The sequence below is a fragment of the Heteronotia binoei genome, chromosome 7 (genome assembly GCF_032191835.1).
Source record: "Heteronotia binoei isolate CCM8104 ecotype False Entrance Well chromosome 7, APGP_CSIRO_Hbin_v1, whole genome shotgun sequence".
NCBI classification, from domain to species: domain Eukaryota; kingdom Metazoa; phylum Chordata; class Lepidosauria; order Squamata; family Gekkonidae; genus Heteronotia; species Heteronotia binoei.
Genome location: NC_083229.1, coordinates 56085384 through 56111184, shown reverse-complemented (window position 1 = coordinate 56111184; position 25801 = coordinate 56085384). Strand labels below are relative to the sequence as shown.

General features: G+C 43.6%; 1 protein-coding gene across 2 annotated transcripts in view; it reads right to left on the bottom strand.

The window, feature by feature from the left end:
* SLCO5A1 (solute carrier organic anion transporter family member 5A1) overlaps positions 1–24840 on the bottom strand; it is a 115696-nt gene extending 90856 nt beyond the window's left edge. The window contains exons 1-2 of one of the 2 annotated variants that reach the window (XM_060243663.1): positions 24661–24840; positions 21687–23099 (exon numbers count right to left, since the gene is read on the bottom strand). In XM_060243663.1, coding sequence (XP_060099646.1) covers positions 21687–22614 — 928 coding nt within the window. In that variant the 5' untranslated portion in view covers positions 22615–23099; positions 24661–24840. The remainder of the gene's footprint in view (positions 1–21686; positions 23100–24660) is intronic. The other variant, XM_060243664.1, reaches the window with a different exon arrangement.
* Positions 24841–25801: the final 961 nt, after the last annotated feature.

The window sequence follows — 25801 nt, the reverse complement described above, 5'->3', positions numbered from 1 at the left end:
ACAAAGGGAGGGGCCGTTCTTCGAAGCCCTTCCTGTTTCCTGCTTCCTGCTCAGCCTTAAAGGCACATATTTTAAATACGGACCTGCAGGAGCTCTAAAACTACATGCTGATTGTGGGGGGCGGGGCTTCCCCGCCGGCCAGCTGGCTGGGGGCGGGGAGAAGCCTGTGAAAACGGGGGATCCCCCACCGGGACCTGTGGATTGGGAAGCCTAACTACTACCCATAAACACCATAGGAGCACCAAAAAAGTGTGGAATGGTATGTCCAGACTGCGGAAGCAGACACTATTCAGGCTCAGTTTAGACAATAAAACTATAACTTTTCAAGAAATATCCACCTTTCTACAGCAAGTACAAGCATTTAAAAATTCTCTGACTTTCTCTCCCCTCCGTACCATCAGCTTGTCTTTTGCTTTCCTGCCTTAAAATTTAATCATTTCCATTTATTGAAGAAAGTGGATGCCGAAATGTAGATGTCTTACATATTGTTTATCTTAATTTCTTCAGTCATTTACAATCCTGACAGGATTAGTTTATCTACAGAACACTAAACTGACATTACCTCATCAGAAATCAGACTCAGACATGCAAGCCTGTGTAAAATATTGTTGAACTGGTTATGTCTGCTACATTTGCATTGCCAATATTTTGCTCATTACTTTTGCAAAATGCCTTTAAGATATTTTGAGCTGGAAAGATGCATAAAGTACCACATTCTGTTTGTTAAATCAGATTAATTAAGGTCACCATCTGCTTAAACTAAGAAATTCTTAAAGATAAAATACTGATTTAAAATGATGTTCTTTTATGGAGATTGATTACCACAGAGATTGCCAAATACTATTATGCATTTCTGAGAGAAGATCCAAATACTTGCTTCCACAATAATAATTTTACACTTTAAAATGCCTTATATGAGACCTTCAATAACTACTAAAGCTGTCTGTCGTAAACTGTCTTGATGGCTATCCAGGCTCTACAGAAAGTTCTACTCAGGGTTTTATTTGTTACTTGGATTATAACTGGCTACAGCCTCACTGACTATATAACACTCAGAACAGTGAACAAAGAAGCAACACATCTGAAATAAAGAGATTCTTATAAATGTATATAACCATGTATTAGCTTCGTTATTTTAATTTATATTCAGCTTCCAACTTGTGGGTTGTATCCAGTCAGCTTTTTCACTCAGTTTCACCCAATTCCTCATCTTATGCCAGACTCGTTTGCATTTACATTTGGCCCTGCAGACCCCATTACCCACTTTAGCCACTTTTGGTAGAAAAAGAAGAGCTGTTTCTCCCTTTTTTTGACAACTGAAAAAGCTATTTAGTTCCAGGCCTGTGTTGTCAAAACTCCTTATAAAACATAAAATAGAGTCAGGGGGGTAGTTGTGTTGATATATAAAATAAACGAAAAGCCCCAGAGTAACAAAAGATTTAAATACTTAACACCAGAGGGTTTCTTTGAGCCAGAACGCAGCAGAACGCCGTTCTGGCTGGCCCGGGTAGCGTTACGGCTCGGCCTATTTGACTTCCCCCACTCCCTGGCAGGGCTCAAGGAGGCCAGCCGTGCTTGCGTGGGGGCTTCCTGATGTCCAGGTGTCTGGTGGGGCTTGGGGAGGCCCACCGTGCTTGCGCGGGGGCCTCCTGGCGTCACGCTGTCTGGTGCGGCTCAGAGAGGCCTGCCACTCTTGCACAGGGGCCTCCCGATGTCACACTATCCAACGGGGCTCAGGGAGGCCTGCCACGCTTGCATGGGGGCCTCCTGATGTCACACTGCCCGGTGGGGCTTGGAGAGGTCTGCCGCGCTTGCGCTGGGGCCTCCCGATGTCCAGCAGGGCTCGGAGAGGCCTGCTATGCTTGCACGGGGGCCTCCCGATGTCGCGCTGCCTGGCAGGGCTTGGGGAGGCCTGCTGCACTAGGGCGGGGGCTCCCAACATCCAACTGGCCAGCGGGACTCAAGGGGCCAAGCTGCAGAGCCGGGGCTTTGTGGGAGTCAGCATTTATACAGGTGAGTTGCTTGAATCCCCTTTCTTTCAGTCTCTTTATTTTTCCTTTCTTTTCTCTTTCTTTCTTGCTTTTTTCCCTTTCTTTCACTCCTTCCATCCCTTTCTTTCTTCGTATTTCATTTCTCATTCTTTTTTTCTCTATTTGTTTCCAACTGTCACCCCCTCCCTCTTTCTCATTTATTCATTATTTCTTTCTTTTTTGTCAGTCTTTCTTTCCAACTCTCTCCTCCCTTTCATCCATTCATTTTTCTTTCTGTCAAATTCTTTTTCATTCATTATTTCTTTTTGGCAGTGTCTTTTCTTTCCAACTCTCTCCCTCCATTCATTCATTCATTTTTTTTCTTTTTTGGCATCTTTCTTTCTCCCCCCTTTCATTCATTCATTTTTTTCTGTCAGTCTTTTTCTCTATTTGCTTTATTTTCCACTCCCTCACTTTCTTTCTGTCAATATTTCTTTTTCCCTGTTTGCCTTATTTCCCACTACCCCCTCCCTCACTCTCTCTCTCCTTCCCTCTCTCTCCCCTCTTTCATTCATTCAGTCCATCTTTTCTCCTGTTTGCTTTATTTCTCTTTCATTCTTTAAGCACTACACAATGTTGACTCTGTAGCAGTGTGTTGGAATTTGATTTCTTTTCCTGGGATTGCTATATATTTATGGCTTTGTATATATATGTGGCTATATATTTCTGGATTTTTTCCAATGCTAGAATATCTTTTTTGAGGTGTGATGACCAGAATTGTTACCATACCCCAAAAAAGACATTATATACTTTTTGGTGATGTCAGAGGTGTGGCCTAGTATGCAAGTGACGGTGATGGCAGAGGTGTGGCTTAGTATGCAAATGACAGTGATATCAGAGGTGTGACCTAGTTTGCAATGACGGTGATGTCAGAGGTGTGGCCTCACATACTAATGAGTTCCTGCCGGCCTTTTTCTACAAAAAAATCCCTGAACAACACTCTAAAGTATTTGACATTTGTAATTAAGAACAATATGTAAAGTAACAAAGCCCACTCTAACAAGGAAAATTCTACTAACAAATTATACAACACACTGCAGTAATCAGTACAAATGCAAGTTGCTCTTAGCAAATAAATATCAAGCCAGTCCAAAAGTGTGGCTCAGCCAACAGTATTCTTCTCTGGCCACTTCAGATTTGACCACCTTAAAAAAGCAAAGGTGTACCGGTTATCGATAATATCCAGTTTCGGGTAGCCTTAGTCTTCAGCTTGCATAAATCTCAGAGCAATGTCCTCATGCCTGAAATACATTCCAAAAGGGGAAAAAAATATTCTAGCTGTCGGGACGTTTATCGCCTTCCTTTGGATTGAAATATGATCTTCTACTCCTAGGCTCATAGAGCCCCGTGGCACAGAGTGGTAAAGCAGCCCAACAAAGTTTGAGTCCAGTGGCACTTTTAAGACCAATAAAGTTTTACTCTGGGTATAAGCTTTTGTGTTTATGCACTCTTCTTCAGATGTGTAGAAACAAGGTCATCAACTATTACAAACAGGAAGCAGGTGAGGAGGATGTTGCCAGAAAGGGTCAATTTAGAGCTAAGTTTGGGTTAAGGCAATTGGTAGCAGCAAATATAGCTTAACATGAAGATGTTAAACAGTTGAGACCAAATGAAAGTTCATATTTTTAATTTGTGGTGCTGAAACAAAAAGGATATTTTATTCTTGAGATTTCCAAGCATGATGCTGAGTTAGTTATGTTGAGCTTAGCTTTCCAGCATAACCATCCATTGGCATAAGAACATCGGAAGAACCTTGCTGGAGCACACCAGTGGTCATCTAATCTAGCGTCCTGTCTCACACAGTGGCCAACTAGTTCCTCCAGATGTCCAACAATGGGGCACAGAGGCCAAGGCCTTTCCTTGATTTTGCCTCCTGGCACTGGAATTCAGAGATTTACTGCCTCCGAGTGTGGAAGTTACTTTTAATCACCATGACTAGTCACCGCTGATAGACCTGTCTTCTGTGGCTTCAGTAATGATTTAACAGTGCACTGAACAGTTACATGGGACAAAATTCCCAAAAGTACAACAATCAAGCAACCTTGCTTAAACCTTGGAACCTGGACAGAAGGCTGAGTCAACCTTGAGCTGGCTACCTGAAAACCCAGCTTCCGTCAGGGATTAAACTCAGGTTGTGAGCAGAGCTTAGGACTGCAGTACTGCAGCTTTAACACTCTGCGCCACGGGGCTCTTCCTTCTCTCAAACAGAAAACATACCCCACATTTTTAGGTAAAGGGGCCATAAAACACCTCACAACAGGCCTGCTTACTGGCTTTTCTTAGGATTCCTGCCACATATAATAAAAGTAGACCTGCTTGAATACTAGTATTTTATTTAAGAATGTGTTTATTTTTAACTCACACTGCATTTACACCCATTTGGAAACATTTGTGTATGCAGCATTCTCTGAAGTAAACATCAGCAGTGGCCCTGACACATTTTCCATATTAACTGTGTTTTCTTTAGAAAGGCTCCCTCATGACACAAAAGAAACCTATTAGAGAGTAGGAAAAAACCCAGACAAAACATAACACATCATATTTACCTTATATGCCATTCTTCCCATCTGTTTCATGGTTTTAATCATCCTACTTATATGGTATAACAAGGTATATAATATTCTTGGCACTAATCTGTAAAGATCTTTTGCTTCAGCCTTTACCCAATTACTGTTCCACTGACATCATTGACTTTTTTCTCACATCAAATATTCCTATTGCATAATTGCCAGATAATTTTATGAGAACTGGAGAGAGATGCATCTATAGTAACACACTGCAGATTTCAAGATCATGTTATTATCTACATTCCCCTTGGATAACATATTTCCCAGAGGGATACTGTCAAGCTTCCGTTGCTAGACTGCTGCGCTAAATCAAGTTGATCTAACTGCCCATCATACTCTATGTATCTATAGCTTTTATAATTTATCACAGACTATAATTGTCTCTTCAGTTTTTAAAAAGGCATGCAATAACTCTTTAAGACCAACCAAAACATCACAAAACAGAATGCAAACTTTTGAATTCCTCAGAAAAAGACGCAACACAAAAAATAAAAGAGGGGAAAGAAAAGTTATTTTAAGCCATCTTTTTTCTTCACCATTTGTTTGCACTGAACATTCCACCTGATGAAAAGTTCTGGACACTAAAAAAATTGCTTAGCATGCATGTACACAGAATGGGGCACCAAGCATTCTGTCTCTCCTTTACATGCATACTAAATGAAGGAACAAGAGGGTGAGTGGAGATCACTTTGTGGTACAGAGGATTCCTTTTTTACTCCTCACTATAGTAGAGCACCTGGCGTTTGGCTTGCATTTTCCATCTCAGCTCTCTTAGCCCATTGTGAATGGCTCAGGCCTTGTCACTGATAATATCATTAATCTGACTCCTCCTCTTCCTGTCAAAGTAAGTGATATCCCATGACTTCCTGTCATGTGCTTGCTGCTCTGTGGCTCCTATGCTACTGCCTGGTAGTTAGAAGTAAGCCCCAAATCTGGAAAGTGAAAGTGAATAAGCACCAGCCACATTACATCTACAATCAATATCTCAAGCATTCAAAACATATTGGTAGTTTTGGAGTGGTAATTGAGATGGTAATATAATTTTTTGGATTTGCCAATAAATGGCCAGTTACCTGAAATCTAACAAATGTTTTCCCTGGCAGAGGAGATATTCTACTTCTCCACTGAGTACAGATCTACTGTGGTGGTGGTGGCTGGCAAGAAAACCCACTGCAGGGGAAAGGCAGAGAAAGAGAAGGCCTTGACTTCAGGAAATAGCCCAAAGGCACAGGATGGAATAAACCTGCTGAAGTTAAACAGGACTGAGGTCGAGGTAGTGCCTGAATGGGATAGTGCCGCTTATCTATTACCACTTCTATGTTTATTATCTAATGGATGGTTCCTGTACAAATAGCAAAGGCTAGACACAGCTACCATTTATAATTGCAAATAAATAAATAAAATTGCAGGGAAGTAAGAGCACCAGAATCTTAGCTGCACCATTTCTGCACACACAGACACCTGGAAAACCTTGGTTAGAATTGAGCCAACACTGGGTTTTCACAGCAGCCACAATGCATGCCAAAGCACCCACATGGAGTCTTGGTGCAAGGCCTTGGAAGCTGCCAGAACAAGGAAGAGGAGGATAGTGCAAGAGTACAAAGGCAAAGAAAATGAAAACAATGGCAACAGTGCACAAAAGGAAGAGTGGGAAGAATTGGATTACCTCTCCCTTATGACTTCTCTCAGGTTTCTCTCTTGTCATAAATAAATAAGGAAGAACTTATAAAGCAGACTCGCCTTGGTAATTATACAATAGCTTGATAACCACTTTGGTGGGAAGGGCAGGATACAAATTGAATTATAAATAAATAAATAACTCAGCCTGAAAAAAAGAATGACACTCCACCTTGTAAACTGGTACAGCGCCATCCTGACAGATGGACTGGGGTGACAGCAGCCAAAAGATTATGTATAAGCATCAAATGCATTTTCTGAGAGCAGGACATCCAGCCAGGAATGTCAAAACAGCTGTCCAGCCTGAGCTTGCTTGCCTACATTTAAGAGGATATGCCGTTGCCACTCATGTCCTGAGCTGGATTAAACTTGGAAAACAAATAAAATAGCTTCCACAGCTACATAAGGTGAATTTTGTAAAATCAGAATTGGTGATCTCTAGATCATAAAATTACCATTAGTTGAGAAATGGAAAGATCTGAAAAGCGCTTTTGCAGATAGCATTCTAAGAAGCCATAAAACTCTGCCATTACTATATCAAAACACACATTTAATTTCAGAGGAAAAGCAGTTGCATACCACAGACAAAATGGCATAACAAAATACTGTTACGTTCTGCAAACTTGTTCATAAAATAAGGTGATCATCACTAGGAACATGTTATAAAATGATTCTCCTCCCCATTTTACCATCCTTGAACCACCTAAGCTCTATTTTTCAAGGTCCTACCCTCCCTTTCTAGCTGCATGCTCTTTACACTTTGGCAACTTTCATGTGATTTTCTTCAGGATGTTCCTATACTAGCATCTTCAGGATGTTTCTATACTAGCATCATGAATTAGATTATTTTAATCTGGCTCTCCTCATCTATATATTGCAAAGGTTTGGAAAGAAATGATCTCTCTGTGACTGAAATCCTAAGCTACATGTCATATAAGTGATGGCAACACCCATGTGATAGAGTGGCAGAGCCATATGATAAACAGCATTTATCAGGTGCCCTTGGCTGCCTTGGCTGCCCCTCTGCTCACTTGACTAATCCATTTACAGCAAGGCTTATTCTCACGTTCCATCTGCCTGAGCAGCTTTGGACAGCCAGGCCTGCTGAAATCAATCTGTTAGAAAAAGGCTTCTTTCAAATATGGAAACTATCTGTCAGTCATTAGAAGTGGAGGGCGATCATCACTCCTGGCTTTCAAATCATGACCTTAAAGAACAGTGTATTCAAAAAGCTGAAAAAAGCCAGCCTTGGAAGACTACAGCCATAGAGAAGAAAGATTTCTAGATCTCTCCATAAACACTAATATCAGAAGCTCTTTTCCTGAAGACTCACATAACTCTCAAGTATGTTTTCTAAAACATTGAAAGACTTTTTAAATTTGAACTGGATGTTGGTGTCTGAAATAAAGTCAGTACAAAGGGTATTGTTAGTTTTAATCTTATCTTACTTGGATATTATATTGACAGGGAAGAAGTGGTGACTGCCACCCAATTTTATTGCTAGGTGAGGGATAAGAAGGGCTGGGAGAACTGGGCAACTGATGATGGGCTACAGGTGAGGGTATATAGCTTAAGATAGTGAACTGAAGGGCAGAGACAGGATTCTTACCCTATCACTGGCTAAAGGAAGAGCTACCCCATTCCACAGGCTTATCCTGCTGTGACAGCCACAATGTTTCATTTATGTAAAAGATTTATATCCCGCTATTTCATAAGCTCTATGTGGTTAACAATAGCATTACAAACAACATTCTATTCAACTATGAAAGCCTTCTGTTCCAAACTTCTTCTAACCTGACTGCAACCACAAGTTATAAACAATCACTAACTCCTAATACTAATGCTCTTTATCAGTACCTGAAGTTAGAGATGGCAACTGATTGGCTCTTTTACAATTATGGAGATCTTGTTCCTCACCTACCTCCAGAATAAACCTTAAAATAATCGATAATCTTCCATACACACCCTGGAAATTTTTCAGTGTTGAATCAGCCAGGAGGAAGAGAAAAGAGTGCAACTGTTCAGTATCTGAGAAAGCATGAAGGGAAACAACAAGAGCATGATGCTGCAGGTCTGATCAAAACTGGGCCCTCACAGCATTTTAAAATGATTTTAAAATAGCAAAGGCATCCTGATGGTAACCACAAGGACACTGTCACATCTAGTTGGGCCCTAAGAGAACAACTAGTTAAGATTCTGCAGCTGTTATTCATTTCCAAATGCAGGTGCAGCAGGGTTTGTCTATATTGACCAGGACTGTTAACCCTTTATCTGCATGAAGAAAATATCACCTCCCACGCTGCAATTAGCTCCAGTAGGGAGAAAAATATAGGGAACTTTTTTTCCTACTGGAGCTGATAGCAGCTAGATGGAAGACTATTTCCCTCAGAGAAAAATGGGGAAGGGGGGAGTTGGTGCACATGTACATGACACACGCATACATATGCATATACGTGCAATGAAAACTAAAGAAATCTAGTGATCCAATCCCATGACTTCAGTGTCTCATCTGTTTGTACCTTCTCAATTTTACATATTGGGGGTGAGTGAGTGAAAGGTTACAATGACTGCTTTCATTACAATAAATAGCTTTATAGATTCCCAACTCTGTCTTCTGCTTTTAAAATGGTGGGGTCAATTTGACCCAATTTACATTTTTGTGGGTTTTGGATGTTTCAATGAGGGTACTTTTGACCACAATTCCAAATTTTATTCTCCTTTGTTCTGCATTTCTGAAGAAAGTTATTCTTGAGGCCTGATTTTTTTTCTTAGTAGCTAATGCCATGATTGAGAGAGCTATCAGGTTTCTACTGCTTTTTGCTGCAATGGGGGTCACTTTGACCCCTATGCCAAAGTAGTACAATTGGATTTTTTTCCTTGAGAGGGTTAATGTCATCACATATGTTCCAAGTTCAGGGCCACATGCTAGCAGGGGCACACAGAAAGGTCTCAGTGACTTGAATGGCCATCCCTGTTTTTAAACTCGACTTTCCCCACAGAAATCCAAGAGCCCAAACATAAGCCAATTTCAGAGTACCTATAAGGCTAGCTTTCAGGACAAGGTTAAATGAGGGTTAATACACCAGTCAATCTACTGTTCAATATTATTAACTGATTTATCAAAGGACATCATATTACAGACCACTGTAAAATATTCTAGGAAGCAAAGAACATTGCTATACTATATTTAAATACTGCCCCTCCCCAATAGGAACCCAAAACAGTTTACATTGTTCTCCTTTCCTCCATTTTATCCTCACAACACTCGCTGTGAAGTAGGTTAGGCTGAGAGTTGTGATTAGCCCAGGACACTCAACAAGCTTCCATGCTAGAATGAGGATTCAGTTGCATCTCCCAGATCCTACTTTGACCCCCTCACCACTGCACCACTCTGGCTTTCGTCACTATAGAGATAACAGCAAAATTCATCATTTCTTTACAATGACGTTTGCTAGCAAAGGCAGAGGTCAGGACTTGTTCCCTATTGTTAGAATAAATAGATAATGTTCATTCATTCAATGTAAGGAGAAGGAAGTATAAAAGTCAGGAGGCCCTCACCCCTTTCCCAGTTTTTGGAAGTTGGACTTCTGTGTGCTAGCTTCCTGATGTGGTTATGCCATTCCCTACTGCAGTTTCTCAGCAATCCTCTAGTTTAGGCTTCTCTTTCTGTTTTCTGCTCTTTATGCCTTATCTCCCTAGTCAGCATCAAGTAACATTTTTTTCTCTGGCAAAGTCTTTCATAACCTGAGTAGGCCAAACTGTTACATTTAGCATGAAGAATATGGTAGTGTAAATTGCTGAGGTAAAAGTTCTAGAATTATGTGCTAAGTTAAAGGGACATGAGCATAAATTCTGTTGCTGGGTAAAGGAGGGAAAGTTGTTGCTGGGAAGAACATGTTGTAACTTTTAAGACTTACCTTATATGGCTAAGGCCCTTGACCAACAGCCGGCTTAGTTTAGATTGTGAGCTCTGGACCAATAGCAAACTGCCACAGAGCAAGACAGGGAAAAATGACGTCGGGAATCTTATAAAGGCAAGGGGCTTTGCCAAACCAGGCAGAGAGGGCATTTTGTTTGGCCTGCCCCTCTCTCCGTTATCTGCAGATACGAAAATAAAGCTGTTTTCTCTGAACAAGAAGGTCTCCAGCCTGGTCATTGTTATTTGGACAGGAGCATAGCTCCTAAAACCGGTTAACACTATCACCATCAATAACAAAGCTTTCAGTATAGCATCTCTAAATATGAACATGGTCATTAGTAGCAAAGGTAATTTCTGATACCATTTTCCAAATCAATTTAATAATTTCCAACAATAATTATAATCATTACCAAAACAAGAGCACCATTTTCCTTGAAAGAACAGATCATACAACCCTAGCTATCCAAGACTACTGACCATTTCTCCAACAGGAAGTTGAATCCAGTAGCTGGTCTGGAACTGAGAACCCACTGGAAACAGCCATGACGTGGAAGAGGTACCGTCTGTGGCCTATCTAAGTAGAAAGCACACTTGCTCTCACTCTCTGCTAATATCCTCACACCTCTTTTTATATAAGTAAACGAGCATAAAAATTTATGCCACAATGAATCTACTATTCATCAAGATGCCACATGACACTTTTTTGAGAACTAAGAAGGGTACAGTAGAGGTTTCTACAATATATGGGGTGGGGAAAATAGAGATAGCTTCTATGCTGTCAGGAATCTCTATATTGCTTTCATTGAGGCTTCGTTGGCAACCGAGGTTTCTGTGCATTTTCCTACACATATTCCCCCCTCCCTCAATTCCTCCTTCCATACATGCTCTACAGCAACTCCACATTAGCATTTGGGCTCACTGCTCCCCCCCACCCTTCCTTCCTTCCTGAATGCACTACTACAGTTTTAACAATTCTATTAAAATCTGAAGTGGAAATAGATAAGTGGCAGTAGATTGCTATAGCTTAAATAAAATGGAGGAAAATTACATAAGCTGCTTTAGAGAGAAAAGTGGCCTATAAATGAAGTAAAATGAAGAACAAAATACAATACAACAGCAGCTAGCAATTCAGCACAACAGTCCTCAAAAGGCCCTCTGGTGGCAAAGCAAGAAGAAAATGGGGAAAATTGGAGGGAGGGGTCCAGAACACATTGAAGGTGGGAACATGGAGCCAATGTATAAAAGGCATTCTTCAGGGCAAATAAAATGCACACCATTCCTTCCAGATGGCATGCTAATATGCCTTGACTATGTTCTTTCCAAAAATATCAAAGTAGAGCAGGTTTGGGAAAAAGTGCATTGAGGTTGAGGAAAACCCAGAAACAGGATGATTATAGCACAACCTTATGTACATGCTCTCCCCAAAAGTGCACAGTTTGGAAGCTGAAGTGATGACAAAACTTCATGGTCACCTATTTAGGTGGATTTAACAGGGACAAGGCAAATTCATGGAAGATAGGTTCCTTAATGGCTATTAGGTACAATGGCTACATGGAATTTCCATGTTCAGAGGTAGTATCATGATCTGAGCATCAGATCATGGGAGGGCATAGTATCAAAGGAAAAGCTTTGGCTTCCATGTCCAACTTGTATGCTTTGTATCTGAATGGCTGTATGTAAAACGGGATATTGGACCACTGGCCTGACCACGGCTGGCCCTGCCACTAGGCAAACTAGGCGATTGACTAGGGTGCTGACCTTCTGGGGGTGCCCCCCATGTGACTCAGTGAAGTCATGCCACCATCCACCCTGACTGCCTTTCCAAATTCCCCCTATGGGCCTCTCAGATTCTCTGAGAGGTGCAGGTGGTGGGGCATTCTCTCTGCTTTTGCACCCTGGGGTACAAAAGCAGGGAAAGGCTCTCCCCACTCTCAAAGTCCCCGAGACCCACTCTCAAAGTCCCCGAGAGGCTTGGGCAGTGGGGCTTTCTCCTTGCTTTTGCACCCCTGGAGACTCCAAGAGGCAACCCCTTCTCTGGGGACACTGCCGCTCGATTCCTCCATTCTATCCTATGGGCCCATAGGATAGAATGGAGGGATTGGGTTGCTGTTGTGGTGCAACCCCAGAGAAAAGGTTTACATTTTAAAACCCCTTCTGAGCATTGTGCTGCATCGATGACCCAATCCCTCCAGTCTACCTTAAGGGCCTATAGAAGGGCTAGCCAAACTGTGGCTCGGGAGCCACATATGGCTCTTTCTCTTATGTGTGAAAGTCACATGTGTGGCTCTTGAAGCCCCCACTGCCCTGTTAGCCTACTTGGAAAAGACATTTCTCTCTTTAAATCACTTCTCCAAGCCAGATGGTAGCTTGGAGAATGCATTTAAAGTTGCTTTCTTTCCACCTCTCTCTCACTTCTCCCCCATCTATTTGCTTGCCTGCCTGCCCTCCTGCCTCCCTCCCTCGTGGTTCTCAGACATCTGACATTCATGTCTTACAGCTCTCAAAACATCTGATGTTTATTCTATGTGGCTCTTACATTAAGCAAGTTTGACCACCCCTGGCCTATAGGATAGAATGGAGTCCATTCTATCTTATGGTCCCACAAGATAGAATTGAGAGATTGGGCTGCTGCTGCAGTGCAACACTACAGAAGGGTTTTTAAATTTTAAACCCCTTCTCTGGGGTCATACTGCAGCGGTGGCCTGATCTCTCCATTCTATCTTAGGGGTCCCTAGGATAGAATGGAGAGATCAGGCCACAGTGACCCCCGAGAAGGGATGGGGGCGCAAGCAGTTAGCCTTGCATAGGGTGCCAAAGAGTCCAGGACCAGCCCTGGGCCTGACCCTGCACATTTGCTGCTTTTATTTCCACCAAATCTTTGCTGTCTTACAAGGATTTAATTCCTGCATTTGATCATTGGAGGATAGATAAAGAATTAGCATAACCACCGAATAGAGAGCATTTGCTTAAATACGTGGTAGTTTCCATGAGTGACTTAAATGGTCGTCACTCCTGAAATTTATAAACTTTAATTATGTTTTTCTTTAGAGTATGTTTTAAGCAGAACTATCTTAACTTAAGCCACAATATTACTACTTCAATGAATAACTGATTTTTCATTACAATTTAGTAATTCTTAGTGTGTGCAATGTCACACCATTACCCATTTAGTTGCCATAAATCAACAGGAATTACATACTCCTAAATGGGTACAACTGCGCAAATTGTATGCCTACAAACAAAAGAAGGCATGCTACTTCAATTAAAAAAAAACACACCAAAGTGAACAAATATGCCCATAAACTTTTCACCCTGAAGAATTCTTGCACCTTCTGATCTTCCATACTGGTGAGTACATATTATGGTTTCCTAGGACAGCACTATCATTATATGCATTTTAAGGGTGAAGTTGTCAGTTGCATTAGAATAAACTAACAAAGATAATATCACAGAGGGAAGATAAAGGAAGAAGTGCCATTTTACTTCAATTTACCATTACTTACCTATGTGCAAGAAGTTATAGCAGTAACCTTCTCTTGCAAAAAAAAAAAAGCCATCATGAACTGCTTTTCTTTCCACAGATCTTGATATGACAAGGTCTGGAGATATTGTATTCAAAGTCTCTTTCTCACTTTCCTTATAGTAAGGAGATCACAAATCAATTATTATATTATGTATCTGCACTATCCCCAAGAACACCTGTCCTTTTTAAAGCAACAAAAACAAGCTTCCATTTTAAAGCAACATTAAGATTAGAAATGTATGTTCAATTTTGCTGTTATAGTCAAGTGTTCTACTTCCAAATGTTCATTAAGGGGGGAAAGTTTGCTGAAAATAAAAATGAGACTGCAACCCATACCTCTGAAATGATTTTATGTATCAAGAATAGTGAATTCCACTGAAGCTTCCTGGAAGCAGAAGCATATAGTAAATTAATTTACTATTAGTTAAGCAGAACAGATCAATCTGCTGCAAGAACAAGAACCCTAGACACACATACCAGACTGAGAATCTTAACATGGTTGCCTAGCGTGCTTATTGCATTTCCATACATAAGTTCCAGGTCTCAGTAATCAAATGGTCAGGGCTGGCCCTGCCACTAGGCAAACTAGGCAACTGTCTAGAGCGCTGGCCTTCTGGGTGCACTGAACTGGGTGCCCCCCTGTGTGACTCGGTGACGTTATCAGTGCGGGGGGGGGGGGCGCCAGAAGATAGTCTTGTGTACGGTGCCAGACAGCCTAGAGCAGGCCCTGCAAATGGTTCATGCCACTGCAGATAATTTCACACCAATATAAATTGTATACCCATTGGTGAAGAAATGTGGCCCTGCTGACCCACAAGCCTGATCCCATTTTGGCCCTCTCAGATCATCCTGAATGAAACATCCCTCTCCAGAGTCTGCCCAAATCTCAGAGGATTTTTCCTCACACTTCTTCTTTTGCCACCAGCTGGTCAGTTTCAGAAATTCCCACCAAGAAGGCCAGAACTTCTAGCTTTCATTCCACATTGCCATTTAAAGCAGGGCTGTCAAACATAAGGCCTGGGGGGCCTTATGTGGCCTGCAAAACAGCAGGTGCAAAGATGGGAACAGATGAGTGATCAGGGAGCGGAGTGGGTGGAGTCACTCCAAATGCCGTTTCAACACTGTGGAACAACTTTACCTGCAGCAGTCAAGCAGCATGGGAGCATCTGCCCAGTGCTGCATCCACTGGCATCTCAGTCTGTCCATGTGGGTTTTCCTCTATACTTCCTTCCAGCCCATAGGGTTTTGCAATGAGGATACATCAATCTGGAGCTTACAAGCTGCTGTCCTTTATACAGTTTATATCTCTGGGACCTGGCATATTCTGTGGCACACATGGCCTGGCCCAACAAAGTAACATTTATGTCAGATCCAGCCCTTGTAACAAATGAGTTCAACACCTCTGATTCAAAGGTTCCGCCTAGCACACACATCTCCAGCTACCCAATGACTGGTTACCGCTGGGATAACTTACTGAACTTGAGCACTCCCAGGGAAACAGCACTCTAGCAACCAACAGCCTCCCTTTTCCTGGTGGCCGTTTTGGATAGTATTCTTGGATGGTGTGCTTGGAGGTCTATGTTGTAAGGAGATGAACTACTAGCATTTAAAACAGAAAAGGATTTATGGGGGGGGGGGGTTCATGCCCACATTATGTACAGCAAAAGATAAAGAAAGGAATACAAGAAAAAGATGCAAACACAGTCTTCTCTCCCTTGCCCTACCCATTGCCTTAACTGGTCTTGTTCTAATGCAGGCTCTTTGAACTACAAAGTTATGGCATTTTCATTGCCTTCCATTACCTTTGAGTCTTGCCTGGGCTGCCTGTCTTGGCCACATGGCAATGGCTCCCATCCCAGATGGAACCCAATATGAGATCGCCTTCCTGAAAACTATCACCAGTTGGAATCAGTCCAAATGGGCCCTGTTCCCTCAATGTCATGGGAATTTAACTCCTCTGTTTGCTTACACTTCTGTGGATCTAATCTTCCCTTCCCAAGGTCTCTAGGAAGACACAATCTAGCCTCCCACATCCAAAATCTGTTATCTCAGATTCCAGTCTAGGCATCAGTTGGCCATTTCATTGTCTTCCTCTGGGAAATCCAATTGCTTTAGAGCTTTGATGGTTGGATAGTTGTCAGAGCAGTTGACAGGATAGGCGATACTTGGGAATAATCAACTTTCCCCTTCCTGCCTGTCTTCTAACAACAGGGAAAAAAACTATTGTGCAGTGTTTGCAAGCACCAAATCTTGACATATTGGGATGTGGCTCCAAAGTAAAGGGCATTTCTCCACACCCACTCTTCACATTTTATACAATTATATCTGAGACAAAAGACAGGCAAACCAAACAAGAGGGAAACTTTTTTCACTCAGGTTCTCAGATGATAAGAAATAGAATACAAATATCCAAAATTCTGAATATCATCATCAAATTTCAACATCTCCAATTTAATTTTTCAGTCTGGGAAAAGAATTCCAACTTTCAAATCACATCAGCAAACTCTGAGGTTGAACTAAAAGTAGTCTGTGACACACAAATGTTAAGTTAAATACCAGCTAGGAAGTACATCAGTCTATGCTAGAAAAACAGGTTGCTTACCTGTAACTGATGATCTTCGAGTGTTCATCTGTGCAGTCACACACATGGGTTTTCCCACTGGAACGAACCTGACCTCGGAGAATTTAAAGCTAGCCTAGGCGTTTATTTTGGCACGCATTTCCTCCCACTCTAGGGAGCAGGCATCCACTGTGCATGCCTGGAGAGAGGGGAAGGTGCTCCATCTACCCAGTTACTTCTAGCCGCTGCATAGCGGAATCTTAAATGTAAAACGTAGCAGAAAAACCAGCAGCGGGGAAGGCTGGGCGGGCGTGTGTGACTGCACAGATGACCACTCGAAGATCATCAGTTACAGGTAAACAACCTGTTTATCTTCATTGTGGTCTCTGTGCAGTCCCACACATGGGTGACTGGTAAGCTGAAGTGCACGGAGGTGGGTGCTGGTTCTGTAAAGGAACGGCATAGATTAAATATGCATATAGACACCCAAAAGAAATTATTGTACTTACAGGAGAAGAGACTGCAGGTTTCAATCAAAGATAGAGCGAAGTACAGCTTGTCCAAAGGACACGTCTCGCCATGCACGGACATCTAAGGCATAGTGCATGGCAAATGTTGATGTAGAAGACCAGACTGCAGCAGCGCAGATGTCTTCAATTGGTACGCCCTGGAGAAAGCCGAGGAAATAGAGAGAGCTCTAGTGGAATGGGCTCGTAAATGTTCAGGTATAGGCTGTTTAGCTAGTTGATAGCATAACTTAATAGCAGCCACAAGCCATTTCGAGAGTCTCTGTGTAGAAATTCTTTGCACTTGTTTATGAGTCCTGTAGGCTATGAAAAGTCTCAAGTCCTTACGAAAAGGGCTTGTTCTATCAATATAGTAAGCAAGGGCCCGACATACGTTAAGATTGTGTAAAGTTCGTTGGCCCATGTCACTAGGATTCTGGAAAAAGGAAGGTAAGGTGAAACGACCTTTGGGAGAAAGGTTGGATCGGGACGCAGAACCACTCTGTCATGGTGAAAGACAGTGTAAGGTGGGTCTGTCCAGAAAGCACAAACATCGTTTGCTCTTTTGCCAGATGTAAGTGCCACCGACAGTGGTATAGATGCCATTGGCTCGAAGGGAGGTTTCATTAGTTGACTTAAGACAAGATATAAACTCCATGTCAGTTGAAGTTGAGAGTCTTAGGTGCAGAATGCCCTTGAGGAATGATTTTGCAGCAGAAAAGATTTGAGTGCTCTGTGGACCGCCAGGAGTTCCAGACAGTTGATATGGAGGGATTTCTCATAGGCTGTCCACTGTCCCTGCACTGTTAGGGTGTTGAAATGGGCTCCGCAACCCCATCTCGAAGCATCTGTCGTGACAATGGCTGATGGAGGTGATCTCAGGAATGGCATTCCTGCCAGAAGGTGATCTTCTATTGTCCACCATTCCATTGCTGGAAGAATGTGATGTGGAGCTGTTAGTAGGGTTCGCTGACTTTGATGGTGTGGATGGAACGACTGAACGAACCACAATTGTAGGGGTCTCATGCAAAGTCTTGCATGACAGAGGACAGAAGTCGTAGCTGCCATAAGCCCCAGCATGCGTTGGAAGGTGAGAGCTGTCTGGGTTGGGTGAGATAAGATGGCCTTGGCCAGGGTCTGAATATTGTGAACTCTGTCTGCCGGCAGATAGGCTTTGTGCGTTATCGTTGATAGGCGTGTGCCTATAAATTGGACAAGGACAAGACTGGATTTTTGGAGGCTGACTTGTAGGCCTAGAGAAGATAGGAGTGTAAGCGTGATGGAAATGTCCTGTTGAAGCTGCTCTTGGGATTGAGCCACAATGAGCCAGTCGTCTATGTATGGGTATACAGAAATTTTCCGTTGACGTAGTGACGCCACCACCACCGCCATGCACTTGGTGAAGACCCTTGGTGCTGTTGAGTGCCATCCAAGCGTTCTTGGGAATTAGAGGGAGAATAGACTACAGGGTGATCATGCGGAATTTTTTGTATTGGATGTGATGGTTGAGTTTGCGAAGGTCCAGTATTGGACGTTACCCTCCATCCTTCTTTGGGACCAGAAAGTATTGGGAGTAAAACCCTGTGCGATGGTATTGAGGTGGTACTGGTTCTATGGCTTCCTTGGCCAGCAAGGTAGCGATCTCTTCCTGAAGAGGTAGAGAAGGAGGGGTAGGTATGAAGCGATGGTGCTTCAGGGGCAAAGCGAACTCTATGGTGTAACCCCTGTGGATGATCGCCAGGACTCATGAATCCGTTGTTATGGATTCCCACATGGGGTAAAAGGGAAGCAACCTTGTTGTACGGGAATGAAGATGATATATTGGTGGTGGTGGTGGTGGCATCAGCAAGTCAAAGAGACTGTTTCGTGGCTGTAGCCACTTTTTTGGTCGACTGTGGTCATGGTCGTGGACGCTGATGGAATGGTTGCTTGGCCGGAGGAGCTTTTAGTTTCCAATAATCAGCTTGCCTGGGGGAACGAGGATGCTTGTAGAAGGGTGTTTTCCACCCTCTCTGCCTGTTAGTTTGAGGTTGTTGCTGGTTACAATCTCTTGGCTCTCTTTCTGCTGGTTACAATCTCTTGGCTCTCTTTCTGCTGTCATCTGCTGTGGTTAAGATGTCATCAGTGGTTGCGTTAAATAAACCTTGGCCATCAAAAGGCAAATCCTCTATCTTAAACTTTATATCAGGTTGAAGTGATGATGAACAAAGCCAAGCATGTCTGCGTAAGGAAGGAATGGACAATCATCGAATTTGGAGCAGGGTGACTAAACAAAAATTTCGAATCTGGTGCATGTATTTTGTATAAGGACTCAATACATTTGGACGTTGGTGGAACTGATGCCGGCTTATCCCAAGCTTCCTTCAATGCTTCTAAATGGACAGGTAGCATCGGTAAGAAGAATCCTGCATGCAAGTCAGCATGGACCAGGTCATAGACCACGTCTGATACCCTCGGCAAGTCTGTAGTTAGTTTTATGTTGAGTGTGTTTGCCATGTTCACGAGTAGATCCAGATACGCCTTGGATCCCTCAAATGGAGATAGGTCAGCTGGTTTTGTAATGTCAGATGCCGGTGATGTTGGAGACGAGACTGAATGTGATGACTCAGAGTTTTCAGCTTCGGAGTCCTCTTGGACTTCTACTGGAGTCGAGGGTCTGTCAAGTACCGGTGTTGTCACAGTTAGAGGTTTTGTCACCACAGTAGTTTGGTCTGAATGTATGGTATGCTTGGATGTCAATGGAGCCGGCAACGTCTGTTTCGGTTCCTGTCGATAGTAGGCTTCGTCCTGGTACCGGTGATGAGGGTCTCCAACGTGCTTGTAATGATCAACCTCTTCTCGATGGCGAGGCCGATAAGATTCCTCACGGTACTAAGGTTGGTCACGGTCATCCTCACGGTACCGAGGTTGGTCACGGTACCTATATCGGTATTCAATGGATAGAGATCTAGAAGGCCTGTAATAGTGATGCCGGTATGGAGATGGCGACCAAGATCTATAAAATAGATCTGGACTGGCTGTAATAGATCTGGTCGCTATAAAAGATCTGGACTGGCTGTAATAGTAGTTTCGATCTCTACGTCGACTCTGAGAACTTTCTCGGTACCGACGGGCCAGAGATTCCTGATGGAGTGGGGAGACAGCAGAATCCTTAAATGCTCTTGGCGCTGACACCTCACAGAATGAATGCACCTCGAGAAGGTTGGCTCTTTGTTGGAGTCGAGGTGATGGTTCCATGGACTCCGTGGCTAAGATGTCTTCAGGCAGGGACTCGTGCATGGATGGTGACCCGGATCGAATCCGTATGATCTCGTCAGCAATCACATCAGTAGGCATCGAAAGTTCTGGTGGAACAATTGGTGCCATAGATTTCGATACCAAGGTTTTCGGTACCGAGGTTGTAGTCATGGTGTCAGAAATTGTAGGATCCGGCTGGGTCCTCGAAGTCGACTTCAATGTTTTCGACTCCTGCTGTCGCTTTGATGACGGTTCCAAGTGATGTTTTTTCTTGGAGCCGTCCGACTTCTTAGTATGCTTGCTGGACTTAAGCTTACTAAGAACTGATACCACTGAAGCTGCCGGTTTCACCACGTCCCTTTGCGGGATCAGGGAAGGCGGCGAACTTTGGGACCCAGAAGTGTGGGACATCACAGGCCGCAATGAAGATTCTAAAAGGTGACTCTTCAGCCTCGCGGCGTGGTTTTTTCTTGCTTGTTTCCCAAACTGGCTGCAATGGATACAGGCGTCGGTTCTGTGGGCCTCCCCCAAACAAAACAAGCACTGAGAGTGACCGTCGAGGGGATTTTTGTCCCACAGCGAGTACACTTTTTAAAAGTGGGTTTTGGATCCTTTCCTTCTATACGCCCGGGAAGGGGGGGGGGGTAGAGGGAAAGAAGGTGAGGCGACAGTAAAGCGGGTTTATATATATATATATATATATATATATATATATATATATATATATATATATATATATATATAAAAATAATATTTATTTATTTATTTTACTATACCAATAGAATAACAAAGAGTAAGACGAAGGTGAAGATGAACAAGGAAGGACGATGGTAAAAGGTAAGAAGGCTAGCAAAGTTGAGGAGACGCAATGAGGAAGGACTATCCCGGGCGGCGGTTAGAAAGAAACTGGGTGGGTGGAGCACCTTCCCCTTCCCCTCGCATGCGCAGTGGATGCCTGCTCCCCAGAACGGAAGGGAATACGCGCCAAAATAAACGCCTAGGCTAGCTTTAAATTCTCTGAGGTCGGGTTCGTTCCAGCAGGAAAACCCATGTGTGGGACTGCACAGAGACCACGATGAAGATCAGAGGCTATACTTTTGGTCAAACTCTGTTCTAGTGACTATCAGTCTGATAGCTGTAGGGTAGAGACTATGACATTTTATTGTATGCAATATGTATACAAGATCTACACTTAGTTCTACGCATGCAATAAAATGTCAGTTTTTTCAGCTCTCTGGAGCAATGGGCATGAGGCACCACACTTTCTGAGAACAACTAGTATGCCCAAAAGACTTCACTAACATTATCATCCAATACCCTGGATAAGTCTTGCTCACACATCATTAGAGTATGATGGACAAATTAAGAGATTCATTGCTATCTTGAGGACAGATGATTAAAGAGACTGAAGTTTGCAGCCTCAAGATAGTCAAGAATATTAACAACCCAGCAACCATATTTTGAAAATTAAAGACATATATACTATGGTAAACTGAAGCATTTTAAGTTCTATTTATTTCAGTAGGAAAGTTAAATGCTTGAAATACCTTAACTTTAGATAGATTGTGCCTATATTTCATTTAAAATGTTCAATGGATTTAGTAAAAGCTGCCAAACATTTAAGGGTTCAAATTTCTATACAGAGATTTTTATGCACAGCCACTTACCTAAGTAGAGTGAAGAGTTTTCTTTCTTGACATTGTCATCCAAATAGGTTGGTCCCAAGGTATAGATGGGTGTGGAGCCCATGCCAATAAGAATTTGGGCACAAATAAATAAAGCTACATAAAGTGAGTGGTCTTTTCCCCCAGAATCCTCAGCACAGGCTGGTGACTCCACTTGGTCTTTGCCTGTTATATTGCCAATAATACACAAACCATCATTAGAGACAGAGGAGTTCAGTTCCTGGATCTGATATGGTGGAGAGATGAAATGAGGTAAAGAAAATATGGCAGCCCCAAGAGCAATAAAGAACCCGCCTATGGCAAGCCAGAGAGGTCTTCGCCCTCGGCCCCCAAAGTAACTGATGAACACCACTACCATCAGGCTACCGATATCAAAGCAGCTGACCAGCAACCCAGACTCAGAGCTTTTCAGACTGTATCTCCTCTCAATGGTGGTGATGACACTGCTTAAATAGCCAGACACCATTAGGGACTGAATAAATGTCAGAAAGCACATGCAAACCAAGAAGAACCGAGAATCTATCAATACTTTGCTGAGAAATTTTCTGCCAGGGATCACTAGGAGTGTGGAAGCTGGGGAAACTCCTTGGCTCCTGCTAGCAAAGTTATTGCCATCTGTTCTTTCAGTTAAACTTCCAATTTTTGAAAAGCTAGAAGCTGTACAAGACACCATAGGCCCAGGAACAGCAGGGTCAGGGTCAAGGCAACCTTTCTGATCAGAGCATCCCTGGAAACTCTGTAAGAAGGTCTTCTTGGTTGTAATGAGAGCACTTTGCGTGATGTTAATCCGGAAAGAAGAGCCATTCAGAACTGGCAAACTCTTAGACCTTAAACTCTCATTTTGCTTTTCTGGTTTTTGTCTCTCAAGAGAACAGGGACGCTGGTGCTTTGTTATTCCCGTCAAAAACATGCTGAAAGCAAGCCCAATGTGGGCTGAACTAACAGTTCCTAATCAGACACATGCTTGTGTTGAAAACCACAGACGATGCTGCCTTTCCATCCCAGCAGTATGCCAGCATTCCTTGTGGTTTTCAGAGCTAGTTGCAGCCTCTCTGGAATAAGGAGCCTACAATCCCGAGAGTATCACATCAATGCTTCTGAGCACATGTCCAGCAGCTCCTTTGGCAGCTCCATCGTTCCTAGTGCTGCTTAGGCACCCGTCTGCTCATCCAATTTATAAACAGACTGGGTTGGGCTTCTCCCCTTTTACAGAAACATTCCCACGTGGATTAGTCAGCTACATTTGGCATAGGAGAAGTGCCAGAGCTCATACGGAAGCCCAGCCACCTTGAGAGAGTCCTTCAATGGCTACATCACTGGCAGTCCCGCTGCAGACAGGGAGAGAACGTCCTCCAGCCTCTGGTTTTAAAGCCTCCTGATGGCAAATCTACCGATCTGTTATGCAGGGGGGAGAGAGAGAGAGATCAAGCAAAGAAGGTCAGCATACTGCTTTTGTCTTGCTTTACCCAGCTGCTGCTGCTGCCTGGGGCTAGAAAAGAAGGCTGGCACTCTATTGTAAGGCTCTCTGCCTTGAACAATAAAAGCAGAATGCTTGGAACCCACTCACCCTTCACTGTAAGCTCCCCTCCCCTTTCTGAGCATCCTAAGGCAGAAGTAATTTTAATTATCTTAACCCTAACCCATCAGAAGTGGCATTTATTTTAAGACAAAGGAAGCAATCAAAGCGTTTCCATGATTTTAATTTCTCCTATAAAGAGAAACAAGGTATCTGAAGACGAAATCAGGTCTTTCTCAGCTACCACCACCCCTTTCCAATTTTTCCTTTCTGCAAATAGGGAAATATAAAAAGAGCACGTGCATAATCCCTGAGTCCTGTATGCAGACATTTCAACTCCTCCCGATGCAAAAGGTCAACATACCAACTCCTTTATTTTCATGGCTAAAAATAAATAGGCATCTATTCATCTACAAATAGCCAGGGTACTGCAGACAGTCTGGACCCCATGCAGTTTGCTTCCCTGATAACAAAGAGTAAGAGTTTCATAGGAAGCTTCCCCCAAAGATAAGAAGCACACAGGAAACAAAGAGCCTCTCCAAACACATCTTGAGGGACACACACCAATTGACAAGACAGCCACATAGGAAATGCAACAGAATTACCTAGATGCACTTGGTATATATAGCCAGCAACAAGCAAATATATACATTCATTCATGCTCACACTACACTCAGGGCAGCCTAGTATAGGACACACAGAGACAACTATCTGCATACATCCTTGAGTTTAGTCAGAGAAGAATGCCTGTCTGCTTTTCCATCTGGAAGAGTAACTATACTGAGCATTTCTTTGGGAGCATTTGCCTTTGTGAGTGTCTGCCTGGTCTTTGTGCAAACTGATAAAGGCATCATCACAGACTGAAAGGGGGGGAGGGAAGGTAGGGGGGAATCAGATTAACTAGACAGCTGCCAGTAGCAGGCAGCAGCCTGCATAAGAAGTTTCACATACTCCGCATGTGCTATGCCTCCCCGAAGAGCTAAAAGCATCTCAGTAGCTGGTTGTTGAACAGCAGCTTTCCAATGTTAGCCTGAGTTTACACGTCTGATTCCCAAGCATCTAATGCTTCCAAGGGAATCCCTAACCATCTTTACCATGAGGCAAACTTCATTGAATTTACCGGTAAGAACTGTAGCCAGAAAGCACATGCAGAGGACTTCTCAAAATTCCGCCTCTCTGCGTGAGTTGCAGCACCGATTCCCGCACAAGAAGCTGTTCGCTTCACGATGAGCAATGAGAAATTGCCCCTGTTTTGCTTTTGTCGCCTTCAAAGGCTGGGGGGAATTTGCCTCGTGCAATGCCAATGCCAGAACTTTTAGGCGGCGAAGGCTGGTCTGGGAATGAAAGAGAGGGAGGGAGGGGGGAGGAGGCAAGGAAGAACCGCAAGGAATCCCAACCAGCAGCACCTTTCCCGGGATGAAGAGACAGCGCATTACTCACTCTGCTTGCTGGAAGGAGGACGGCGGCACGGCAGGAAGCCAGCAGCACCCGTTCTTGGCTGGGGCGGTTCCCCGACGGAGGTAAACGAGTGAAGGATCCCGAGTCTCCCCCCTTGAGTTCTGCCTTCCTCACCCGGCCTGACTCTCGACGCGGAATCCCCGCGGCCCTCCCCCGGATCCCGAGCGGAGCGCGCAGGCGTATTCCCCTCTCTTTGTGAGGGGAAGCGACGCATAAGCACACAGCCCAGCGGCTGCTTTGGGTTTCCACCTGCTCCTGTCTTTCCAGCCGCTGTGGCGCGGCTTCTCGGAGACAGAGAGGAAGCTGCTGCCGGCAGGGAGCAGACCAGAAGCGGGGCTTTGGCCCGAAGGAATCGCAGGCTACTCCCAACTGAACAACTGAATTCCGTCACACTGGCTCTTCATTCTCACGTAAGCCCAAATGCTTCAAGCTCAAGTGGGCTTCCTCCACAGATGATGATGGGGGTGATGAAAAGTTGGCAAACCGTGCACACTTCTCTAAGCATAACCACACACACACGCACACCCCAATTCGGTTTGGTGAGACTTACTACTAAGTAAACAGGCCTCAGGCAGTTTTTGGTTAGAAACGCTAGTAGTCGACCAGCAACAGCCCTCTGCAGTCAGGTAGCCCTTGGGACGCCTCAGGGAACATAATAAAATGCCACTGAAGATTATAAAAAAGAATCAGATAGGAAAAAGCCAGGTTAAAGAGATTTGTAAAGTGACTAGGGTAAAGGGAGCAACAGCGGGTTTTCCACATACACACCTGAAAAAAATGAAACGGTCTTCAGCAAGGGGGAGGGGGAAGAGGAATGGCTGGAAAGAATCGGTTCTACCGCAACAAAGACCAGACTGCCAGCGAGCTCACACTTTGATGATGGGAACAGCTGGCCTGATATCACTTCAAATCCTTCTGCAAAGGCCACTTTGTCAGTGATGTCTTTGGCCCATTTCCTTAGTCCTCCTATCCTACAGAAGCTACACCCTATAGGTGTGACTGGGATGCATATTCCTTGTGTATTCGGAGCTCCACCTCCCTCATTTCCAGTTATTGTTTCCCTTGTGTTAAATTTCAGAATATAAGCAGAGACCTGTCTTGTATTCTGTACAGCAACAGGGAC